Here is a 23,109-nt window from a genome sequence, read left to right on the forward strand (position 1 = left end):
TCTTTTTTTTTTTTTTAGGGTTACAACCACTAGCTTAAGATCGTCATGATGACATAACTGTATTTAAATATATGTAGATTGTTGTACATACCCTAAGTAAATAGGACTTCCCCTAAAAATAAGCCCTAGTGTGTTTTTTGTAGCCAAAAATTCTTGGCTACAAAAGTCTTATTTTCGGGGAAACACAGTAATTCAGGTACACGTCTGTACAATTTTCCACTGTTCCTACATCACCCTGGATTTTTGCCAATAGCACACACTGCAACAAGACTAAGGCAACAAATATTTATAAGATACCAGGGGGGGTTGATTTACTAAAGGCAAATAGAATGTGTACTTTGCAAAGTGCAGTTGCTCCAGAGCTTCAATTATATCGCAAAAAAATAAAAAAATAAAAAACCATTGGTGATCAAATACTATTAAAAAGAAAGCTCTATTTGTGTGAAAAAAAAATTATATAAATTTAAATTTCGGTAGAGTGTTGCATGACCACGCAATTCCTAGTTAAAAAAGTGCACTACTAAATAGCAAAAACTTGCCTGGTCATGAAAGGGGTAAAATCTTCCAGAGCTCAAGTGGTGGTTTAAGTGTTTGTAAAGGCATTTAAAAAAAAAATAAACACAACAAACATGTTATACTTTCCTGCTCTGTGTAATGTCTTTGCACAGAGTAGCCCCAATCCTCCCATTCTTGGGATCCCTGTCAGCGCTCTGGGCTTCTCCCCCATGCCGAGTGCCCTCCATAGCTAGCCGCTTGTTATGGGGGCTCTCGTGCGTGCTCGTTCCCAAAACCCCGCCCCTCGCTACCTCCTTACTGGCTGTGATCGCGGTCGGACTCAGGTAAGTATTTGGGGGGGGGGGGGGGGGGGGAGAGAGCTGCACACTGAAGTTTTTTTACATGAAGGTAAAAAAACCTACAGCCTTTGGAACCACTTTACTTATTTTCAGCAATACAACTGTTTTGCTTAGTTTAAGGGCTCTTTCACACGGGCGTTCCGTATGTCCGTTTTTCATCCCATCCGTTTGCGGATGAAAAACGGACATAATGTATCTCTATGTAAATACGGATGTCATCGGATGATCATCCTCTGACATCCGTTTTTTGTCAGTTCAGTTTTTTTGAACGGAGGAGAACCCTATTTTTTCTTCCTTTCAAAAACGGAACGGAAGCAAAAACGGATGTCAGTTTTCATCCGCAAACATCCGTATTTACATAGACATGCAAACGGATGGAATGAAAAACGGACATACGGACCGGATGACACAAGTGTCATCCGTGTCCGTTACAAAAAAAAAAAAAAAGGACCTGATCGGGCAAAAAAAAAGGAACGCCCGTGTGAAAGAGCCCTAACAATATTTTATTTTTGCAAATCTCTGGGGGTATAATAAAAAGAAACAAGATGCACCTTTTCAAAGGATACCTGCACCACCCCAACTCATACCGTCATCAGAACGCATGTTTAAAGTAAATGTCTGCTAAAAGACAAAATAATTATGCAGTGTTAAACAATCATTATTGCCATTACTGTATAATACTGTGACTTTCTCATGCAGTTTCATTAGAAAAGGGTTTCCATTGCACTCCATAGACATCAGATGACAGCGAGGTAATCTGACCGATGAACTAGCAAATGGTGCCTAAAACAGCCAATTCAATGTGGTGTGTAAAACCTCATTAGTTCTGTGCTTTAGGTACTCTTTAATAATTCCTAATGAGAGCCTGTCACCAACCTAAATTTCAAGTAAAAGCACTTTTTAAAGCTTACTTGTAGGGTTTCTTTTCTATACAAAAAATGTTTTCACTTGCAATGTTCCCCTGAACTTGCTAGAAAGTTTGACTATCAGGAAGTCAGTTCCCCCTCTCTCCTTACATGTCATAACTGTGATGGATTAGGTAAAAGGTCCATTTTTCTGTAAATATGCTTTTTTATTCCTTACTCAAAATGGCCGCTAGCAGCTCCCCCTCCCATCGAGTGAAGCGCGTGTAACTAATGCCTCGTACACACGCAACAATTATCGGCCGACCGACTTTTGTCCAAGTTGTGTTTTGTTGGTTGGAATGTGCCTAGACTGCACACGAATTTTCTCGGCCAACAAAATTCTACTTCAGAAGTGATGTCATGTGATGGTTTACTTTCCGTGTGTTTTTTCTTCTCTGAGCATGCCCAGTCTTGCTCATCAGATTTTTGTCTGCTGAAATCTGTACTGACTGACGGAAAATCGGCCGTTGTGTTGACAGCCAACAAAAATATTATAGCCTGCACACCAGATTTTATTCGGCCGAAAAGTCGCAGTCGGTTGTCGAAAGCATCATACTAAAAAGCCGACAATCGGCAGATCGGACGTTGGACGAAAATTCACAGCCAACTATCGATGCGTGTGTACGGGGCTTAAGATGGCACCCCCATCCGGGACTACATCCAAGATGACACCTAAATCCTTGAGGAAGTTTACCTTATATGGACATGACCAATCAATCAGATACTACAACAATCAGATAACGCTATGCCTATGACATACTTGCCCACAACAGTAGCCGCTCGCCTATATAACCCGGCGTATCCAGTAGCAATAGAGGAAGTATCATTTACCTGAACACGTTTTCAGTGTGGTTCTTCTCGTGCATCCACCAGATTATATAGGTCAAATCAGGAAGGGGGCAGATACTCACCAGACGATTGGTCTGATCCAAAACAATCATCTCCTCCTATTTACTATATGTCTGTGGTGGCCCAGCTATTCTCCCCATAACCTTTTATGTTGCTTCTAAGGAAGGAGGGATACTATAGAGCACCACTTGAGTGACAGCTCTGAGTCTGCTGCCATCACATCCAAGATGGTGGTGCTTAGCAGCAGTCTTAGGCCTTTTGGAGGTCTACACAAGGTAGGGTTTTACAGGTAAAGAGCATGTCCTAAATATATTCAAGGATAAGTTCACCTTTTATATATATTTATATTTTTTTTTACAATGGAGCCTGTAAAGCATTGCACCTATGATCAGTAGATCACGGGTGCAATGGCAGGATCCTGCAGATTGTCATTACACTGTCTGTGTGTACCTCCCATACAGGCAGGCAGTTACTGAATTGCAGGAAGAACCAATGAACTATGAGGATGCTCACCAACCAGAGGTTAGCGCTGTCCTGCCGCTATGACGTCACTCCTGCATATGCGAGACACTTCATAAGTGCGGCTCAGTGTACATTACAGCTGAGAGTTTAATTCCACTTCAAGGGGGTGCTTCAGAGCCTCAGGGCAGCAGACAGGTGCATTATGGGGTCTAATTATAAAGTTTTTCACCAAACATTTACCCAATCTTCACATTTTTTAAACAGTTTAATATGGGAAAATGTGTGAATCTTGACTGATTGTTGTGAAAAGGTTAATAAACCAATGGCTAAATGTACTGTGTGGCACTGGAGTGTAGCTTAAAGTGGAACTAAACCATCCTATCCTTTATAGGAGACTGCCATCTAAGTCACTTTTATCAGAAGTTGCCATGGTGCACATGTGATCGGTTATGACACTAGCCATTTGATGGCTTGACAGCACAAGCAGCTGATGGTTATCATTTGTTGCATACCTTAAAGTATAGCTAAATAAAGCATTCATTGCATGCCTTAAAGTGCAGAGGCATTTGAACCTGTCAGTTTTATTAGCTGTCTATGTGCCCCCGTTAAGGAGAGTCACCCTCTCTATTTGCCCTGTATACCATTCATTGAAAGTAAATAAAAATCCCAAATTTTGGGTTGTCCCCAGAAAAGTAATAGAGGGGAAATTTTCCATTGGGGACGCTAGTTCTGGTGATCCCCTTAATTTGCAGGGATTTCCTCAGACTTCCTGCTTGGCTATGGGACAGGAAGGCAAATCTCTACAATGGGGCACAGATGGTGAAAGAAAAAAAAAAAAAAGCCGATCGGTGTTATAACCCTCCCTCACTCTATCCAAAATGAAAAACAGTTTTGCCTTTAGTTCCAATTTAAAGGTTATAAAGCTGCAAGGTTTTTTTTACCTTCGTGCATTCCATGTAGAAAGGTAAAAAACCTTCTGTTTGTGCCCCCCCCCCAACCTAATACGTACCTGAGCTCCCTCTCAATCAAGCGATCTCCATGACAGCCTTGCCTCTCTGGGGACTCGCACTCCTGATTCGCCATTGACAGCAGCGGGCACCATTGGCTCCCGCTGCTGTCAATCACAGCCAGTGAGCCAATCAGGAGATGGAGGGGGCGGGGACGAATCACGGCTCCCTGTGAGAATGGACACAGAGCAGCAGCACGGCTCAGCTCATGTGCCCCCATAGCAAGCTGCTTGCTGTGGGGGCACCCAACAGGCAGGAGGAGCCAGGAGCAGCGAAGAGGGACCCGAGAAGAGGAGGATTTGGGCTGCTCTGTGTAAAACCACTGTACAGAGCAGGTAAGTTTAACTGGTTTATTATTTTAATGGAAAAAAGCTTTACAATGACTCAAAGTGTAACAGTTTTGGGAAGCCATTAAATTTATGTGTTTAGTGCTGCTTAACCACTTAAGCCCCAGCCCTATTTCGGACACTTTGTTTACAAGTTAAAATCAGTATTTTTTCCTAGAGCCCCCAAACATTATATATATTTTTTTAGCAAAGAATCTGGAGAATAAAATGTCGGTCATTGCAATATTTTTTGTCACGCATTATTTGCGCAGCGGTCTTTAACCACTTGCCGACCGCCGCAAATACATATACTTTTGCGCAAACCAATCAAAATACGCTTTTTGCGATTTTTTTCCCAAACATATGTAGCATAAAACAAATTGGCCGAAAATGTTAAAAAATTTTGATTTTTACATTTTTTTTTGGTGAATTTCATATAAAAAATGTGAAAAATATTGTTATTTTTGCAAAATTGACGCTCTTTTTTTGTTTATAGCGCATTTTGTATATTGCGAAAGATGTCACGCCGAGTAAATAGATACCCAACATGTTACGGTTTAAAATTGCGCACACCCGTGGGATGGCAACAAACTACGGTCAATAGAGAACTCAATAGGCGACGCTTTAAATTTTTTTTAACGGTTACCAGTTTAGAGTGTAGCTCTTTTTTTTTTTTTTAATTATTGCTCACGCTCTGGCGATCGCGGCAATACCTCACATGTGTGGTTTGAACAGCGATCTCATTTGCGGCTCGACTTCCATATACGTTTTTTTTTGTGCGCGAGCAAACGGTGACGGGGGCAACCTCGGAGAGACATGCACGGACTTCAAATCATTGAAGTCAATGCAGGTCGCCCCAAAGTAGCTCAGGACCCTTTTTCTAAGTCGGAGCGACTTGTGTAGCTCCTATTAGAACGGGTCCTGTGCTAATCTATGGCAGGCGACCCACGGCGAATTGGCAGGTGACCAGGCAACATACCGACAGAAAGCCGACCGTCGGCTGTTAACCACGGTACCGGGATGGTGCCTCTAGCTAGAGGCATCATCCCGGTATAACACCGCAAAGACTGCCGACGTAGCTCTACGTCAGTTTGCTGTTAAGTGGTTAAAGAAGTTGCACTGATACTGGGCTTTAGTTGAAATACAATTTAAATACATTTAGTATAAATATGGAAATCTAGTACCTTTAGGGCCCTTTCACACGGGCGGTCCGATCAGATCCGCCTGTCAGTTTTTTAGGCGGATCTGATCGGATCCTCCATGCAGCTCTATGGGGCAGCGGATGTCAGCGGAGACATGTCCGCTGACACCCGCTGCCATCCGTATCCGATCCTGTCCATGAAATCTGGACGGATGGAAACCCTATTTTTCCATCTGTTCAGGGATCGGATCGGATGAGAGCGGACAGGCGGTCCGCTCTCATCCGATCCCCCATAGAGAGCAGCGGGGCTGTGACACCTCCCTCTCCGCTCTGCAAGCGGAGACGGAGCTGTCATCTGCCGGCTCAGCGGGGATCAGCGGATCTATCCCCGCTGAGCAGCACGGATCCGCCTACGGAGGTGGACCATGTGAAAGAGCCCTTACACAACTTTCCTCTATTCAGTTTTTTTTTTCTCATCTGGATCACAAGACTCCCTGAACAGAATATAAATTCTCAGGTAAATTGTTATTTTATATGCCTTTTAAGTATTTATATAGCTTGTTGCCTGGAGCTCACCCTTAAGTGTCCTTCATACTAACTGTCAGTACTAACACCAGTCCCTGAAAGTGTACCTATTTGGTAGTTATAAAAGATATCCCATTTAGTGCCGGTTCACAATAATACGACTTGTCAGGCGACTTGGTCAGCCTGGCAAGTCGTGCACTGTCGCGGTCATTGTGTGGTACAGGAACGGTTCTAATAGGAGCGACACAAGTCACTCTGACTTAGAAAAAGGGTCCTGTACTACTTCGGGGCGACCTGGAGACGACTTGCATAGACTTCCATTTTATGAAGTCCGTGCAAGTCACGCCGAAGTCGTGCTGCACGAGACTTCACAGGTCGCCCCCTAAGTCAGAGCAACCTAGTGTGAACCGGCACTTAATCTGGCTTATTATTCATACATATATGTATTCTTAAAGAAGAGTTCCAGATGTGGAAAAAAAGATTAACAGTCAGCAGCTACAAATACTGTAGCTGCTGACTTTTAATATAGCCCACGATGTCAGCACCCCAGCCGATTTTCGGATCGGCTGCCGGGTGCTGCCGTTGCCATTCACTGTAAGGGAAACCAGCAATGAATGTTTCAGCTGCACAGACGGCTCCCTACTGTGCATGCGCGAAGTGCGCTGGGCATTCTGATTGGCTCTGCGGCAGGGGAAGCAAACAGCTGACAGCTGGTCTATTCAGAACACAGTTCTCCTGCTGTGTGGAGGAGGGTGTGTCCCTTTCCTCCAATCAGCTCTCACACGCTGCAACTGCAGCTCTCTGCCCTCTTCTCTGTGCTCCTGATGACAGATGAAGAAAGATTTTACACTTCTTTGCCCTTTTGAAGGGGTGTAGGGAAGGAAAGATAGAAGATAAACAAGTAAAACTTATGGAGGAGTTGTTTTACCTTTGTGTATCATCTGAGACCAGTCACTTCACTGGGTATATGTGAGGGTTTACAACCACTTTAACACTTTCCCGCCCTATAGCAGAATGACACTGGGTAGTGGCTTTACAATTCGGAGTGGACGTCATGTGACGTTCTCCCAGAAAGTGGCGCAATCAGTCACCGGCCATGTCCATCAGACACAGCCGATGACTGATCAGTGTAACGGCTTGCTGCTGGTACCATATGACCAATCACAGCAGGTCACATGACAGCTGTAAACAATAGGTGGCTTCCTTTTATGCCATTGTGTTGTTGTGATTGGTCAATGTGATCACATGGTAGTTGGTACAGACAAGGCCAATCGCAGCCCATATTTACCATGTAGCTTTGACCAATCACAGCTAATCACAACAAAACAAAACTAATGAAATTTTCATTCAGTAAAATGCTTGCATTTAGCAATGTAATTCACGGCTATAAGCAAACAATGTGTAAAAAAAAAAAAAAACCTGATCTCTTCCCCAGAGCAGTACTAATTATATATATATATATATATATATATATATATGTGTGTGTATATGAATGAAACATATGTACAATTATATATGTAACATATTAAATTGCTCTGGCCACGGCATGTTAAAAAAAAAAATACAATTTAATAAATTCCCCCCGCCCCCCCGAACTGTCACCAGTCAGTGTCCCTGATCACCGTCACACCAGTTATATGATGACTCTGTACTGCTCTGGTGACAGTAAGTTTAAAAAAAAAAAAAAAAAAAAAAAAAAAAAAACAAAATTAGAAATAGTGACTTTTTTTTTTTTTTTAATATAATTTCTTCATTTTCCAAACTGATGCCAAAAAATTACAACTTCAAAAAAATCTGCCATGCCTCTTCCTAAATATCTTGGACTGTCTACTTTCCAAAAAGGGGTCATTTGGAGGGTATTTGTACTGTCCTGGCATTTTAGAATCTCATGAAATGAGATATGCTATCAGTACATCAGGATTAATCAATTTTCATATATACACCATAGTTTATGGACTTTTCAACTTTTCTACAGACTTAATAGTTAGTATACACCGATTTTGGTTATTTTCACCAAAGAAATGTAACAGAACACATTTTGACCTAAATTTATGAAGAACAATTAATTAATTTGCAAAATTTTAACAGAAATGAAAAAAAAAAATAGGCTTTTTTCGTTTACTTAGCAAAAACTAAAACCCTAGTGGTGAATAAATACCACCAACAGAAAGCTCTATTTGTATGAACAAAATTATAAAAATGTAGTTTGGGTACAGTGTTGCATGACGGCACAATTGTCATTCAAAGTGCCACAGCGCTGAACGCTGAAAATGAACCTGGGCTGGAAGGTAGAAAAGTCAAGAGGAGAGTTATTATTTGAACCACAAAGGCAAGAAACAGTGTTCATATACAGCCACTAGAGGGAGTAAAGTACACATACTGTAATTATGTACACACACGTAATTCAATATAAACACATGACAATGCCTATGCCAAATTACAGCAAGAGCCATTTCACACTATCGTGTGGCGTTACCGCACATTGTATGCATTGGTGCACTGCTGTTCATTGTTAACCACTTCAGCTCCGGAAAGGTTTTCCCCCCTTAATGACCAGGCCATTTTTTTGCGATACGTCACAGTGTTGCTTTAACAGATAATTGTGCGGTCGTGCGACGCTGTACCCAAATAAAATTGATGTCTTTTTTTCCCCCCCACAAATAAAGCTTTATTTTGGTGACATTTGATCACCTGTGCGATTTTTACTTTTTGCACTATAAACAAAAAAAAATTGCGACAATTTTGAAAAAAAAAAAAAAACAATATTTTTCACATTCTGCTATATAACATTCCCAAAAAAAAATGTAAAAATCGAAATTTTTCAACATTTTAGGCCAATTTGTTTTCTGATACATATTTTTGGTAAAAATTTTTTAAAAAAATAAGCGTATTTTGATTGGTTTGAGCAAAATTTATTGCGTCTACGAACTACGGGAAAGATGTCATTTTTTATTGTTTTTTTTTTTTTTTTTTTTTTACTAGAAATGGCGGCGATCCGCGATTTTATGTGGGACTGCGACATTGCAGAGGACAGATCTGACCCCTAACTGACATTTTTGACACTTTTGGGGGGACCAGTGACATTACTACAGTGACCAGTGCTAAAAATATGCAGTTACTGTAATGACACTGGCAGGGAAGGGGTTAACCCTATGGGTAATCAACGGGGTTGGGGAGTGATTTTAACTGTGGGGGGGGGTGGCTTGTGAAATTACCATAGAGACATGTGATCCTATATAGAAGGATCACAGGAGCTCTGTGATCATTCCAGGGAGAAAAACGGTCGGCTGCGTTTACAACAGCAGACCATACTTCTCTCTCAGCTGGGAGCGAACGCGGGTGTTAGGCGGCAATCAGAGCTGCCTGACCCCTGCATCGGCTTCCATGCTGCCGGAGCGCGCTCGTCCCCTAGCTTCCTGCACGTGACCAATGTAGGCTGTCGCTTTGCGCAGGAGAGCCACCCTGCCGCAGTAAAAAAGCGCTGGGAGGTCGGGAAGAGGTTAATGACTTGTGCCTATAGGTACTGTAAATCTCTCCTAAACCTGCACCGTTTAGGAGATATTTACATGGCATGTAGCCGATGACATCATCGGCACATGCAGTCTGAAGGAACGCCCACCTATGCCGTGAACGGCGGCTCTCGCGCGGGAGCCATGTCATCGAGCCTCCGGCCAATCAGATGGTCGGAGGACGCAAACCAGGAAGCAGGATGGCCAAACATGTCTGCTGTGTCACGGGTGAGCGGGCATCACTGCGTTCTAAGGTAAGTATTTCATAATGAGCCAGCATGTGACGTATACTAGCTCATTATGCCTTTGGCTTTCAGGTTTTTCTTTTTTCTGAGGTTTATTTACAACCTCTTTAATGACAAACCCGGGGCACCAAAAAAAAAAATGAGAATTTCTTGCACTGTACGGGTCAACTGCTCATTTTTGTGTAGGGGAGAGAAGATAAGCCTACCTAATCCTCTGATCTACCCAGCACAAGACCAGTCCCTGTGGCTCCTACCCCCAGTCTTCTGCAGTGGACTGTTCCTCACATCATTACACCCCATAGATCTGCAGTGACTGGGAGGACCTCCAGGAACAGTCCAACACTGGATCGTGGGGGTGGGAAGTACCACTTGCCAGTGGAATGGAGTATAAGCTTTCTCCAATCCCCTGGACAAAAGCCAGAAGTGCCAACATAGCCCCACTGCATGGGACAACTTTTTTTTTTTTTGCCCCCCTTTTGTGTTCTGTGTCCCAGTTTGAGATTCATCCTATTTGTCCTGTTTACTATTATCATTGAAAGTGAACTAAAAATCTCAAATATTGGTTGTCACCAGAACAGGAAAATCTTCCTGTGAGGTCATGAGTTTTGGTGACACCCTGGGATTTCCTCACTTTGGAGGGATTTGCTGTCACTTCCTGTTATGGCTATAGGACAGGAAGTGAAGGGAAATCTCCACTATGGGACCCAAGTGACAAAATTAAAAAAAAAAACCACACCTTCCCTACTCTATGCAAAATGAAAGAAAAAAAAAAAATACATTTGCATATAGTTGTACTCTAAGAAGCCTGCTGTGAGGGACAGGCCGCCATTGTAGAAGCATCCTATCACAGCCCTGAGTCCTAGGGGTGACCTGTATGACCTGAGCCTGCATACAATACATGGACACGAGGCATAGCAGGCAGGACATGCTGGTCCTTGTAGTATTCAAGACTCCCCCCCATCCCCCGCACCACCTACCTTCCCCCGCACACACCGCTTACTCCGCCGGCTACTTTTTATATAACATCAGGAAGCTCTACCCTCACCGACAGCAAGGCCTGCCAATCACAGCCCGTTCCTCCAATGGGAGGAGTCGATGGGCGGGCCTGCTCGTCACCATGCTGCCTGGAGACTGGACGCCGGGGAGTCGTGATGGGTCTCCTGTTGATGATGTCGTCGAAAGGCGACTCGGACGTGATTGGCCAGTTTGAAGGGACTACTTGTTAGCGCCATGGCGGCGCCTCCAGGGAGTGCTCGGAAGAGCCAGCGGCGACGGAGGTAAGAGAACGGGAAATGTGGGCGGAGGAGGCACGGAGCACCGGAGAGAAGGGAAGGGGGTGGAGAATTCATAGGCTGCGACCTTCCCTGTCTGGAGCCTCCTCAGGACGAGCTGAGCCTGGCACTGGACTGAGGAAATATAGCGGAATATAAATGTATTGTATTGTCTGACCGGGAAATCATAGAGTGTTCCATAAGAATAGCTCAGCAGGGCGACTCCTCCGCTCCAGAGAGGTCCATTGCTGGGAACACACAGTCTGTGTCATTGCACAGTCATAGCAATCTCCACACACAGCCTGTCCTATACTGGATGGAGGAGGGCAGAGCTGCTGGACATAAGGGGCCCCTGATACCAACAAAGGGCCCCAAATAAGCAGTAAATTTGATACCAGAGGCTGCAGGAGGTGAGCTTAGACTGGGGGGGTGCACGGCAGGAGGTGAGCTTAGACTGGGGGGGTGCACGGCAGGAGGCGAGCGTAGAAGGGGGGGGCACGTCAGGAGGCGAGCGTAGAAGGGGGGGGCACGTCAGGAGGCGAGCGTAGAAGGGGGGGGCACGTCAGGAGGCGAGCGTAGAAGGGAGGGGGGCACGTCAGGAGGCGAGCGTAGAAGGAGGGGGGCACGTCAGGAGGCGAGCGTAGAAGGGGGGGGGCGCACGTCAGGAGGCGAGCGTAGAAGGGGGGGGGGCACGTCAGGAGGCGAGCGTAGAAGGGGGGGGGCACGTCAGGAGGCGAGCGTAGAAGGGAGGGGGCACGTCAGGAGGCGAGCGTAGAAGGGGGGGGGCGCACGTCAGGAGGCGAGCGTAGAAGGGGGGGGGCACGTCAGGAGGCGAGCGTAGAAGGGGGGGGCGCACGTCAGGAGGCGAGCGTAGAAGGGGGGGGGGGCGCACGTCAGGAGGCGAGCGTAGAAGGGGGGGGGCACGTCAGGAGGCGAGCGTAGAAGGGGGGGGGCGCACGTCAGGAGGCGAGCGTAGAAGGGAGGGGGCACGTCAGGAGGCGAGCGTAGAAGGGGGGGGGCACGTCAGGAGGCGAGCGTAGAAGGGGGGGGGCACGTCAGGAGGCGAGCGTAGAAGGGGGGGGGGCACGTCAGGAGGCGAGCGTAGAAGGGGGGGGGCACGTCAGGAGGCGAGCGTAGAAGGGGGGGGGCACGTCAGGAGGCGAGCGTAGACTGGGGGGGGGGCGTACGTCAGGAGGCGAGCGTAGAATGGGGGGGGCACGTCAGGAGGCGAGCGTAGACTGGGGGGGGGTGGGGCGCACAGCAGGAGGTGGGCCGGAACTGCTGTCCCACTACAGGTGTTCTGCTTTTTAAATGACTCTTATGTGTAGTTTTCCTTATGTACTGAATGATATTTTTTTGTCTTCTCCCCCCAGCACTCCCGCTGTAGACGAATGGGTTATCGAGTTTATTAAGAGGACTATTCAGAAAATGTCCATGGCTGAGGTGATGAACAATTTAAGAGCATGGGGATTTTTAACAGATAAAGAGCTCCAGGCGTTACCAGCAAAGGCCAACAGGGAATATATAGCACAGGAAGTGGTTCATCTCTGTGAGGTATGATATCTATCTATAACACTTGTAACTGCCAGCTGTAAATGAAATCTGCCACCCCCCCCCCCCCCACACACACACACACATTCAGAAAATACATTTAGATCAGGGGTCTTCAAACTATGGACCTACAGTTGTTCAGGAACTACAATTCCCATCATGCCTAGTCATGTCTGGGCATGTCAGAGTTTTACAATGCCTCATGGGATGTGTAGTTCCTCAACAGCTGGAGGGCCGTAGTTTGAGGATCCCTGATTTAGAGTATCATCCTATAAGGAGGGGGAACATATAGATATTTATACATTTTCTAACCCCTCTATTTTGAGAACATGTTTATCCAACTTCTGCCAAAATCTTTACTACAGTATGGTGAAGGTATCATTTATAGGCCAAATATACATTTTTTTTTTTCAAATCATCTTCCAGGACACCTACTTGAGAGATGATTGGCTCCTTCAACAGGGGAAACCAGCCAGATAGAGAAGTAACCACTTGACCCCCCAGGCCTTTTCTGACACTTTTTGTTTATGTATTTTTTTTCTAGAAAATTACTTGGTACACCCAAACCATATATTTTTTAAAGCAGAGGCCCTAGAGAATAAATTGGGGGGTGTTGCAACTCTTTATGTCACACAGGATTTACACAGTGATTTTTCAAATGCAATTTTTTCTGGAAAAATACACTTTAACCACTTAAGCCCCGGAAGATTTTACCCCCTTCCTGACCAGGGAGTATTTTGCAATTCAGCACTACGTGACTTTAACGGACAATTGCACGGTCGTGTGACGCTGTACCTAACGAATTTGACGTCCTTTTTTTCCCCACAAACAGAGCTTTCTTTTGGTGGTGTTTGATCACCTGTGCGTTTTTTTTTTTTTTTTTTTTTTTTTTGATCATGCGCTATAAACAAAAAAAGAGCGTCAATTTTGCAAAAATAACAATATTTTTCACATATTTTTTATATGAAATTCCCCCCCAAAAAAATGTAAAAATCAAAAAATTTTTAACATTTTCGGCCAATTTGTTTTATGCTACATATGTTTGGTAAAAAAAATCGCAAAAAGCATATTTTGATTGGTTTGCGCAAAAGTTATCGCGTTTACTAACAAAGGGAAAGATTTTTGTCATTTTAGTTGTTTTTTTTTTTTAACGCGTAATGGCGGCGATCTGCGTTTTTTTTTTTTTTTTTTTTTTTTTTTTTTGCGGTACTGCGACATTGGGGCAGACAGATCGGACATTACTACAGTAATCAGTGCTATACATATGCACTGTTACTGTAAAATGGCACTGGCAGTGAAGGGGTTAACTTTATTTGAGAGGGAGGGGTGGTGTGTGTCCCTAGGGGCGTGATTCTAACTGTGATTGGCTGTGGCTTGAGCTGTAGGAACAATGATCAACGGTCCTACAAGATCGGTATGATCTGATGTTTTTTCTCAAACCACTTCTAGTTTGTGTACAACCGGCTAAACCAGAAGTGATGAAATGCTCATTGCTTCTGGTTTCTGAGATGATTGGGCTGTTCCAGAACCACCGGCTGCACACTCAGGTTTCCGGGTGGGATGGGAGAGCAGTGGAAGGCGACGGGCTTGTCAAAGCAATCCAGCAGCTGAAAAAAACATTACCGGAATGATAGCTGCAGGGGGCTTTCGTGCTGGATTTTCCCAGTAGTATAGTATCTTTGGGCAGGTCCCCTGTATGGTAATGGTGTACCTGGATTTCGCTAAGGCGTTTGATACAGTTCCCCACAAGCACTTAATTTATAAAATAAGGTCTGCAGGCATCGACCACAAGGTTTGCTCTTGGATACGGAACTGGCTAAAAGGGTGGTAATACATAGCGCATACTCAGACTGGTCTGGGGTGGTAAGTGGGGTCCCCCAAGGCTTAATCCTGGGACCAACCTTGTTCAATTTATTCATAAACAGCATTGAGGACGGGATCAGTAGTTCGATATCAGTTTTTGCAGATGACACAGAATTGGCCAGGGCAATAACTGCACGGCATGAAGCAGATATCCTACAGAAGGACCTGAACAAAATTACAGAGTGGGCAACGACTTGGCAAATGAGGTTTAATGTGGAGAAGTGTAAGGTTTTGCACTTGGGGACTAAAAACATAAAAGCACAATACACTTTAGGGGGGGAACCTTTGGGGGAATCAAAAATGTAGAAAGATCTGGGAGTCTTGGTAGAGGATAGACTAGGCAATGGCATGCAATGTTGAGCGGCAGCTGCCAAAGCCGGCAGAATATTAGCATGCATAAAAGAAAGGGATGTTTTCCAGAGATAAAACTATAATCCTCCCACTTTATAAAACTCTGGTCCGACCGCATCTGAAGTATTCTGTCCAGTTCTGGTCACCGGTCCTCAGGAGGGATGTGTTGGAGCTGGAGAGAGTCCAGAGAAGGGCAACTAAACTGATTGGGGGATTGAAGGACCTTAATTATGAAGAGCATCTGCAATCGCTTAATTTATTCTCCCTGGAGAAGAGACGCCTGAGAGGGGACATGATAGCAATTTACAAATACCTCAATGGGGATCTCAGCATAGAAAAAAAGTTATTCAGTCGCAAGGATTGCATGAGGATGCGAGGACATACAATGCGATTGGAGGAGAAGCGTTTTAACCTCAGGCAACGTGGGGGGTTCTTTACTATTAGGGCAACAAGATTGTGGAATTCTCTACCACAAGAGGTGGTTTCTGCGGGAAGTATGGTGGCTTTCAAAAGACTCTTGGACGCACATCTCAAGGATCAGAACATTAAGGGGTATGAGAGATGATTAGGGTCACACACACCTACACTGGTTGAACTGGATGGACTATTGTCTTCAACCTCAATTACTATGTAACTATGTAGTGCAAGGATGACCATGATGGCATTGGGTCGGTTCCAGCACCAGATATTGACACGCTTTTGCACGGCCACTCAAAAGCACAGGTGTCCACATTTTGATGTCATTCTGTTCCGAGCTCTGATTGCCCAAAGGGGCCGGTATAAAGTTTGGCTTGAATGAGGTGTAGTGTTGCTTGGCCCCACCCACCTTGCTCCCTCCTCACTCGCTGTGACTGACAGCAGTGTGAGCCAATGGCTTCCAGTCTTCACAGGAAAGAGATAACAGTAGATAGTACAGCCTCTAAGCCAGTCTATGAGCTTGGAGGTGGGAGAAACAAGGGAGTGCCTTGCCATCCTAGTATACGGGATGTGTTTCTATTGATGCTTGCAATGTAGGGAAACACAGTTCTATTTTCTGCATGCAAGGTTGGGTCCGTTGGATGCTACAAGAGAAAGAAGCCACCCTGAAACAGGAAACCTGGGGTAGCAGTCATGGCACCAGCTTAAAGCGCAATGTAGGCAAAAATAAAAAGACAAGAAAAGCTGCATTTTTCAGAAAATTATTAAATCGGCTGCTGATAGTGCTTAAAAAGCTAAGGTTTTATATCACTTAGAAGTGATACGTATTTTCTTCTGCCTTCTATATAGATCTAAAGTAGACCTAGCACCCTGCTCTGCTTCCCTAAGAATTATTGGTGGGTTTGATCTGTCTGACATTTTTCGCTAATTTCCTGTTGCATCTTTAGGACAAGATATGAAAAGAAATTTCCCTAACAGTAAACTGCAAAAAAAGAAAAGTCTTGAAAAAAGACTTACCTTGACCCCCCCCCCCCCCCCCCTCTTACCTGTTGTGCAGTGTTGTCCTTGATTCAGTGGATCCAGTGTTATCCAGCTGTGATCTACTGCTCCAATGTCACAGCCTGGGTCTCCCAACACCATCTTGGTACTCCTTATTTATCTTCCAAGTTCAGGCAGACAGCCTATGTTGAAGTGTGTCATTTCTGCCCACCGAATGCTGCGAGTCCCTACTCCTGCAGCCCCCTGGGATATGTGGCAATGAAATCGCATGTGGCTGCAGGAGCAAGGACGAGTCATTCTCACCTAGGTGGGCATGCCACCCTTGGTGCATGCTCAGCCTGTTCCTGACACACAGCAACATTGGTGGCTAAGAAGCTGTCGATGGTACAGATTAGGGTTCCACAACAACCCCAGTGACTCCCATTCGGCAGCTGAATGGGGCTGGGGACGATTCCCCACCTGACAACTGAAAGTTAAAGCGGAGTTCCGGGAACAAAAACATTTTTTCAATGAACATACCCCCGGGACAGTCAGGGCTAGTACATTCCACAATGGCTAGCCTCTGATCTGTCCCGGTTCGCACTTACCTGCAAGAAGAAATACTCACTTATAAAATTTCTTCTCCAGCGTTGCTATCTCTGTTGTGGGCAGCTGAAGCCAGCGCGATCCTCATCTGCGTCCTCTTCCGCGTCTTCTTCTCCCAGAATGCGCCTTCACCGGCCCCTCTCGTCACTTCCGGCGTGGCGCCGCATTCCTACACAGCTTCTGGGCATGCCCAGAAGCTGTTTAGCAGGGAATGCGGCGTCGCACCGGAAGTGACGAGCGGGGCCGGTGCCGTCACTTCCGTCACCACGATGACGTTCAGCTCCCAGGAATGATTGCAAACCGGAAGAGACGGCGCGGGCCGAGGCCACCGAGAGAGGAAGTGACGAAAGGTGAGTATTTATTTCTACAATTACAAGGTAAGTAAAAAAAAAAATAATCCTAACTATCCAATTCCTTTTCAGGTGAAGCAAAGCAAGCGGATGGGCACAAAATCGATTAGGTTGATTTTGTGCCAGGTACTCCGCTTTAACAAAAGGAGGGGATTGAAATAAATATCAAACACAAAGTGATAACTCAGCCCTTCTCCTCTATGTCTCTATCTGTCTTTAAACAATAGTGCAACACTTCCTGTGCTCCATGTGGCTTCTCACCATTCACTACCACTCTGGTGCCTGCTGTCTCCTGGGAAACATTTGACACTGTGCAGTAATTGGAAACTCACTTCTGCTCAGCAGTCATTGCTCTGTGTGGGGAGAGAGTCAGGCTGAGTAAAGGAGAAGCCACACTGAGCACAAGAGGAGTGCTGAGTTATCACTTTGAAAAAGAAGTTTGGTTCCTCAGGCCAAAAAAGAGAAAGTGGGATTTTATAGGCAAGGTTAATTATTATTCATTTTATTAAGAAAGGATTACATATAAAAGTAAAAAAACAACAAAAGAATAACATTGGTTGCATAGGTAATGGGTATTACACAATAGATAATTTATGAACCATTTTACTTATTAAATGGTGATTCCTGGTTGTAGAACTAGGGTTCCGACGCGTTTCGGCATATATTGCCTTTGTCAAGGAAAAAACATCACCATTTTCTAGACTTCAGGAACATCTGTGCCCATGGGGAAGTGGGGGGAAGAGAGGTTCAGGTCCTGTGCCCCCCAGGCTTGTTACTGGATCCTTGGGCCTATTGGTCTCAAGTATACGAATAATGCCTCTTAGGGATGAAATGGGGTCCTGGGGTATGTAGCAAACCCCAAGCTTCTATGTGTAACCACAAATACTCCTGGTTTCCGTTTAGAGAAAGGGATAAAAGACACTGGTGTCCTCCGATTGGTCCCAAAGGTGTAAGCATATAATCTGGAAGTTTTAAAGGAGAGGTCCTTGGATTTGACAGATTCCGAGATCAGTAGGAGGAACTGACCCTCTTACCGAGGATGCAGGGTCACTGAATCTCTGTTTTGTAAATGCTTGTCCTCTGCCACAGATGTATGAAACTCTGTTTGGTATCCTGAAGGAGCAGTAGGAGGCTGAAGAGTCTAGGCAGGTGCAGACCGCTGGCTTCGGACGTTCACTCCTCGCTGGTTGGAGCGGAGAGTTATCACTTTGTGCTGTAATATTTTTTTGGTTGCCTGTCCCTTTTCTTTATTTTCAGCTGTCATCTGTGGTATCTCTGGCTGGCAGCTGAATAGGGCCAGGGATAAATAATTGGTTGCTATGAGACTGATGGCCGCAGTCTTCATAGCAACCAGGGAGCCCTTTGCTGGAAACTCTAAATATGTATTAATTCTTACAGCTTCCTAGCACAAAAGGACTCACTGTTGAGTACTGACCTACCTCTGTGAGCCAACTCAAGCAAAAGTATCAAAACTGTCACAAGGCTTTGTTGAATTTGTCATAGGTCCTTTAAAGGCTTGTTGCAAAGGATTTATTCCCCTTAATAAGTGTAAACCAATATTGCTGCTATTTCTTCTTCCTAATTGTAAGTCACATTGGAAACGCTGCTTGCTAAGGCCTCTTTCACACGGTCCGCCTCCGTAGGCGGATCCGTGTTGCTCAGCGGGGATCGATCCGCGATCCCCGCTGAGCCGGCGCATGACAGCTCCGTCTCCGCTTGCAGATCGGAGAGGGAGGTGTCTCAGCCCCCGCTGCCCTCTATGGGGGATCGGATGAGAGCGGACCGCCTGTCCGATCACTGAACGGATGGAAAAATAGGGTTTCCATCCGTCCAGATTTCACGGACAGGATCGGATACGGATGGCAGCGGGTGTCAGTGGAGGTGTCTCCGCTGACACCCGCTGCCCCATAGAGCTGCATGGAGGATCCGATCAGATCCGCCTAAAAAACTGACAGGCGGATCTGATCGGATCGCCCGTGTGAAAGGGCCCTAATTTTCAAACTAGATTAGAGACTAAATAATCTAAATCTCCACACGCCTCCTAAATCCCACTTAAGTCTAAAGGCTCGTACACACTTGACGAAAATCGGACGAAATATCCTCCAATTTTTCTCTCTCATGCTCAGCGGTCATAACCGTTTTTAGTTGACAGTGCATAATGTTCACAAGATTTCTCGTCCATTTTTTTTTTTTTTTTTTTTGGGACATTTGTTCCTAGACTTCCGGGTCGTCAGCAACTTCAGATCATGCGTGGTCTTTTCGTATCTGGTTTTTCGCGGACGTACTGCATACACATTAAATAAGAATTGGTCGTCTGGGGACGGACGATAAAAAATTTTGGTGTTTGTGCCTCTGTTTTTTGTTTTTTTTTCGTTGAAAATGTCGGCATCGGCTGCTGAAAGTTGTGTATACACGATTTTACCTCAGACGGGAATTTTCGGCAAATTTTCTACCAGTGTGTACCCCACTTAACTGTTGATTATGGGTGTTGGATCTTGCAATTTCTAATCTAGTTTACTGATTGGTAAACAGTAAGGCAGACCATAGATGGTGTGAATTCCTCTCCTGCAAGCCAAAAGATATTTGCACGATTCTCTCATCAACAGACAATGCCTCCTGCCGAACAATTGTCTGCTCCTGGCGTGGGGTGGAGAGGCAGGTGGGAAAAGAAAGTGATTATTGCTAGTGGCTAAAGCCGCTGCTAGCCATAATCGCAAGTAAATCCAGCAGGCTGGTTGTACCCAAGTTGATCAATCGTTAAACTTGGTGCCTTTAGCCTGCCCACACATGGTTCAAATCAGCAGGTACTGGCTGAGGTTCGAAACTGTCTATGGCCGGCCTTAGTGGTGCTTTTTGCAGCTGTGGCTGCTCAATTTCTGTTCTGTGTGGTGGTTAATGCCTCGATACAAGTTTTATTCCAATCCAGGTGATTAGAACACCTTATTTAGCATGTTTCTAAACATTTACTTTCCCCCTCCACAGGCAAAACGAGCTACACTACGTCATGCAGCAGATTTGGACCTCATCTGTAAGTAATCTCTTCTGCTTCGTTGGCTGTTTATGAATTATGAATCAAGATAAAAGATGAACATCTCTCAAAAACATAAAAACTGCAGGCATGATCTTTATTGCATACCGATATAGGTCCATGTAACGGTAGTCACCATCGCTGGGAAAGAAAGATATGTGGGTCCCCAGATTCCTTTTGTATTTTGGTCACCCTGTGCCCATTATTGGTGCGGGGTATGTTGAAATGTATTGCTTGTCTGTGCCTCTCCTGCTCCCCCTTTTTCTTGTCCTATTGTTTCCCCAGCAGGCCTTGTCCCAGAGACACTGCCAAACCAGTTTAAACTAGCTGCTATGCCTCTCAATCTCCCATTAGCCGTTGCTATTGTCTGACCCCACTATATCCTATAGTACTCTATGCACCATGGTATATAAATGAGACTGTTGGGGGCTTAAAATGTGTGTGCTATGTCTAGTAAAGTGAGTTGCTGTTAACCTTCACCATGTGTCTTCTGGTGTTTGGGGAAAGGGATCAAATCTGCTGATGGAAAGGGTGTCCAGGGCTGTAAGCACATTAGCCTGGTCCAGGGTGGTAAAGGCCCTCAGTGATCCCAGACAAGCTTCGGTGACTGGATATGTAGTGCTCCAAGGTCCCTGATAACTAATGCCTCATTTCCACTGAGCGGAACGGTTCGGGTCGGTACAGTTTTGGAAGGGTTAGAATGGTCCGGTCTATTCAGGTCAGCGTTTCCACTGCAAGTCGGGCCACCAGGGACCATGCGGGGTTTACACCAAATGAGGTGTTTGTTTTGCTCTTTCATTTGACGTGAGCATTGATGGTTTCCAGTCCGCCAATCAGTGGAATCTATCATGTGACGCCAGTAGCTCCGCCCTAACCGTACCGTACCATTTCCTATGGCCCTACATCTGAAGCAGGACCAGGAATGGTGCGGTTTGGTTCGGTTGTATGGGCCACTTTCATAATGGAAACACCCAAAAATGCGTACCGATCCGCTCAGTGGAAACGAGGCATAAGAGGTAGCAGAGTTGGCGGAGGTACATAGTTGGGTGTATTGGACCTCTGTTACAGTCCAGCTTGGACCAATATACAAAAGTATTCATATTTCATACCTGACGGGCCAATAATTGTGGTATCCAGCGCTACCACAGTGATAGCCACTATCTTCTGGGTCCTGTGCCGGGCAGCTTCCTCACTGCTCACTGACCATAGGGGGGGGTTTTGCTCAGCACTGCCTCCATTCACAGAATGCATTGTAATATTGTTCATTTAATTTAAGGCATTATCTGATTTGGATAAGGTGGAAGTCGTAATGTCCCATCCGGTCCTTGTAGGTGTTCTCTGAATGATGACAGTGCTGAGAAAGCGACTTCTTGTGATCAGTGGGCAGTGAGGAAGCTGCTCAGCGAAGGACCTGGAAGATTGCTGATATCGCTATAGAAACATTGAATACAACATTATCAGTGGTCTCCAGGGGTCTCTTGGGTATGAAATATGCATATTTGCATTGGTCAAAGCTGGCCCAACAGAAGTATGCAATAAAGATCATACATTTTTAATTGTATGCCTCTGTTTAGTTCCATTTATTTTCTTCATCGAAATAAAGCTGGCCCCATACTGGCACAAATATATCGGTAGAGCCAATGGAAAGGGGTCAATCTTTGACAGGTCATTTAGCCCAGTGGACCTCAACCCTGGCCTACAGGGCCCACTAACAGGCCAGGTTTGCAAGATAACTGAAATACATCCCAGGTGATATCATTTGCTGCTCAGTGATTGCAGTACTCTAGTCTGCATCTCCCCAAGGTAATACTTAAAATCTGGCCTGTTAGTGGGCCCTGAGGACCACTGATTTAGCCGGTGAACACTGCTCATTGTGCTGCTGTTAGGGAAGGAAGAGCAATGATAAACAGCTCTTGAGCTATCATTCCCAAGTATATGTGATAGTCTACTCCCCACCCCCTTCTTCCTCTAAATACTCATACTACAGAGCCTGGCACGTGGGGTATAAGGGGAGCAAATAACTTGATCTTGGGATGTAAAGATGGATGTAGGGCTGCAACTAACCTTTTTTTTTTTTCATAATCGATTTAGTTGGCCAATTATTGTTTATAAAAATCGGATATAAACCTAAAAAAAAAAAAAAAAAGTTGGTGTATCATTTAGGTAATATTCTTGAATATCTATATGCAGTGGTAAATATAAATATCCGGCTATATAGTTGGATATTTAATCCACTCTGAGACAGATGTATGTAATATTAGAGGTTTAAATGTGGCACATATGAGACTCCGAGATCAAAATTTTTAAAATTTGAAAAGAACGAAAACACTGTTCTGCAAATTTTCAGACCGGATTGTTATATAATATTCATGAGACTCCCTTGTAATAGGCAGGTAGTTTGATATAAGTTCCCTGCGCCTGCTGTCACTTATGCTGGCCATACACAAACTCATTTTTCTTTAGAAAAATTTTAAGAACATTCATCTTCTAACCATTAGTGTGGTCTATTCGGTGTTTGTTGTCAACCACAGTGACAGGAAAATTCGAAGGAGCAGAATAGAAAACTTCTCAATCAAAAGAATCTTCAAATAGTGTATGTGGTTTTTGCTCAGAAGTTATATTCATTTTATAATTGAATGTTAAAAGCAAGTGGAATATTCAAACAACACTCGTCCATTCAACGAATATACAAATAATTTTTGTACAAATATTAATGCAAATATTCCAGTCCAAAAAATCAATACTTGTATGGGCAGCATAAGACATTTAGTAGCAGCATTTTTTTTTTATCACCTGTCATGATGGGGTTAAAAAAAAAAAGGCCTTTAGAGTGCAAAAAGAGCAGATAATCACTACTATAATATACTGTAA

The 23,109-nt window shown here is 44.7% G+C and overlaps 2 protein-coding genes across 3 annotated transcripts in view; one reads left to right on the forward strand and one right to left on the reverse strand.

Moving 5' to 3' along the window:
* Nucleotides 1–23,109, reverse strand: part of CMC2 (C-X9-C motif containing 2) — a 662,556-nt gene that overhangs the window by 49,327 nt on the left and 590,120 nt on the right. Inside the window, exon 1 of one of the 2 annotated variants that reach the window (XM_082270377.1) lies at nucleotides 1,421–1,458. The exons of the other annotated variant lie outside the window; for it this stretch is intronic. Within the exon in view, the coding sequence (XP_082126503.1) occupies nucleotides 1,421–1,457 (37 nt within the window). The 5' untranslated portion in view covers nucleotide 1,458. Of the gene's footprint in view, nucleotides 1–1,420; nucleotides 1,459–23,109 lie in introns of those variants that run through there. 2 annotated transcript variants of the gene reach the window in all.
* The window catches only part of CENPN (centromere protein N), a 34,898-nt gene continuing 22,756 nt past the window's right edge, over nucleotides 10,968–23,109 (forward strand). The window contains exons 1-3 of the mRNA XM_082270379.1: nucleotides 10,968–11,100; nucleotides 12,468–12,648; nucleotides 20,193–20,238. Coding sequence (XP_082126505.1) covers nucleotides 11,054–11,100; nucleotides 12,468–12,648; nucleotides 20,193–20,238 — 274 coding nt within the window. The 5' untranslated portion in view covers nucleotides 10,968–11,053. The remainder of the gene's footprint in view (nucleotides 11,101–12,467; nucleotides 12,649–20,192; nucleotides 20,239–23,109) is intronic.

The sequence above is a fragment of the Pelophylax lessonae genome (assembly GCF_965119305.1).
Source record: "Pelophylax lessonae genome assembly, chromosome: 10".
NCBI lineage: Eukaryota > Metazoa > Chordata > Amphibia > Anura > Ranidae > Pelophylax > Pelophylax lessonae.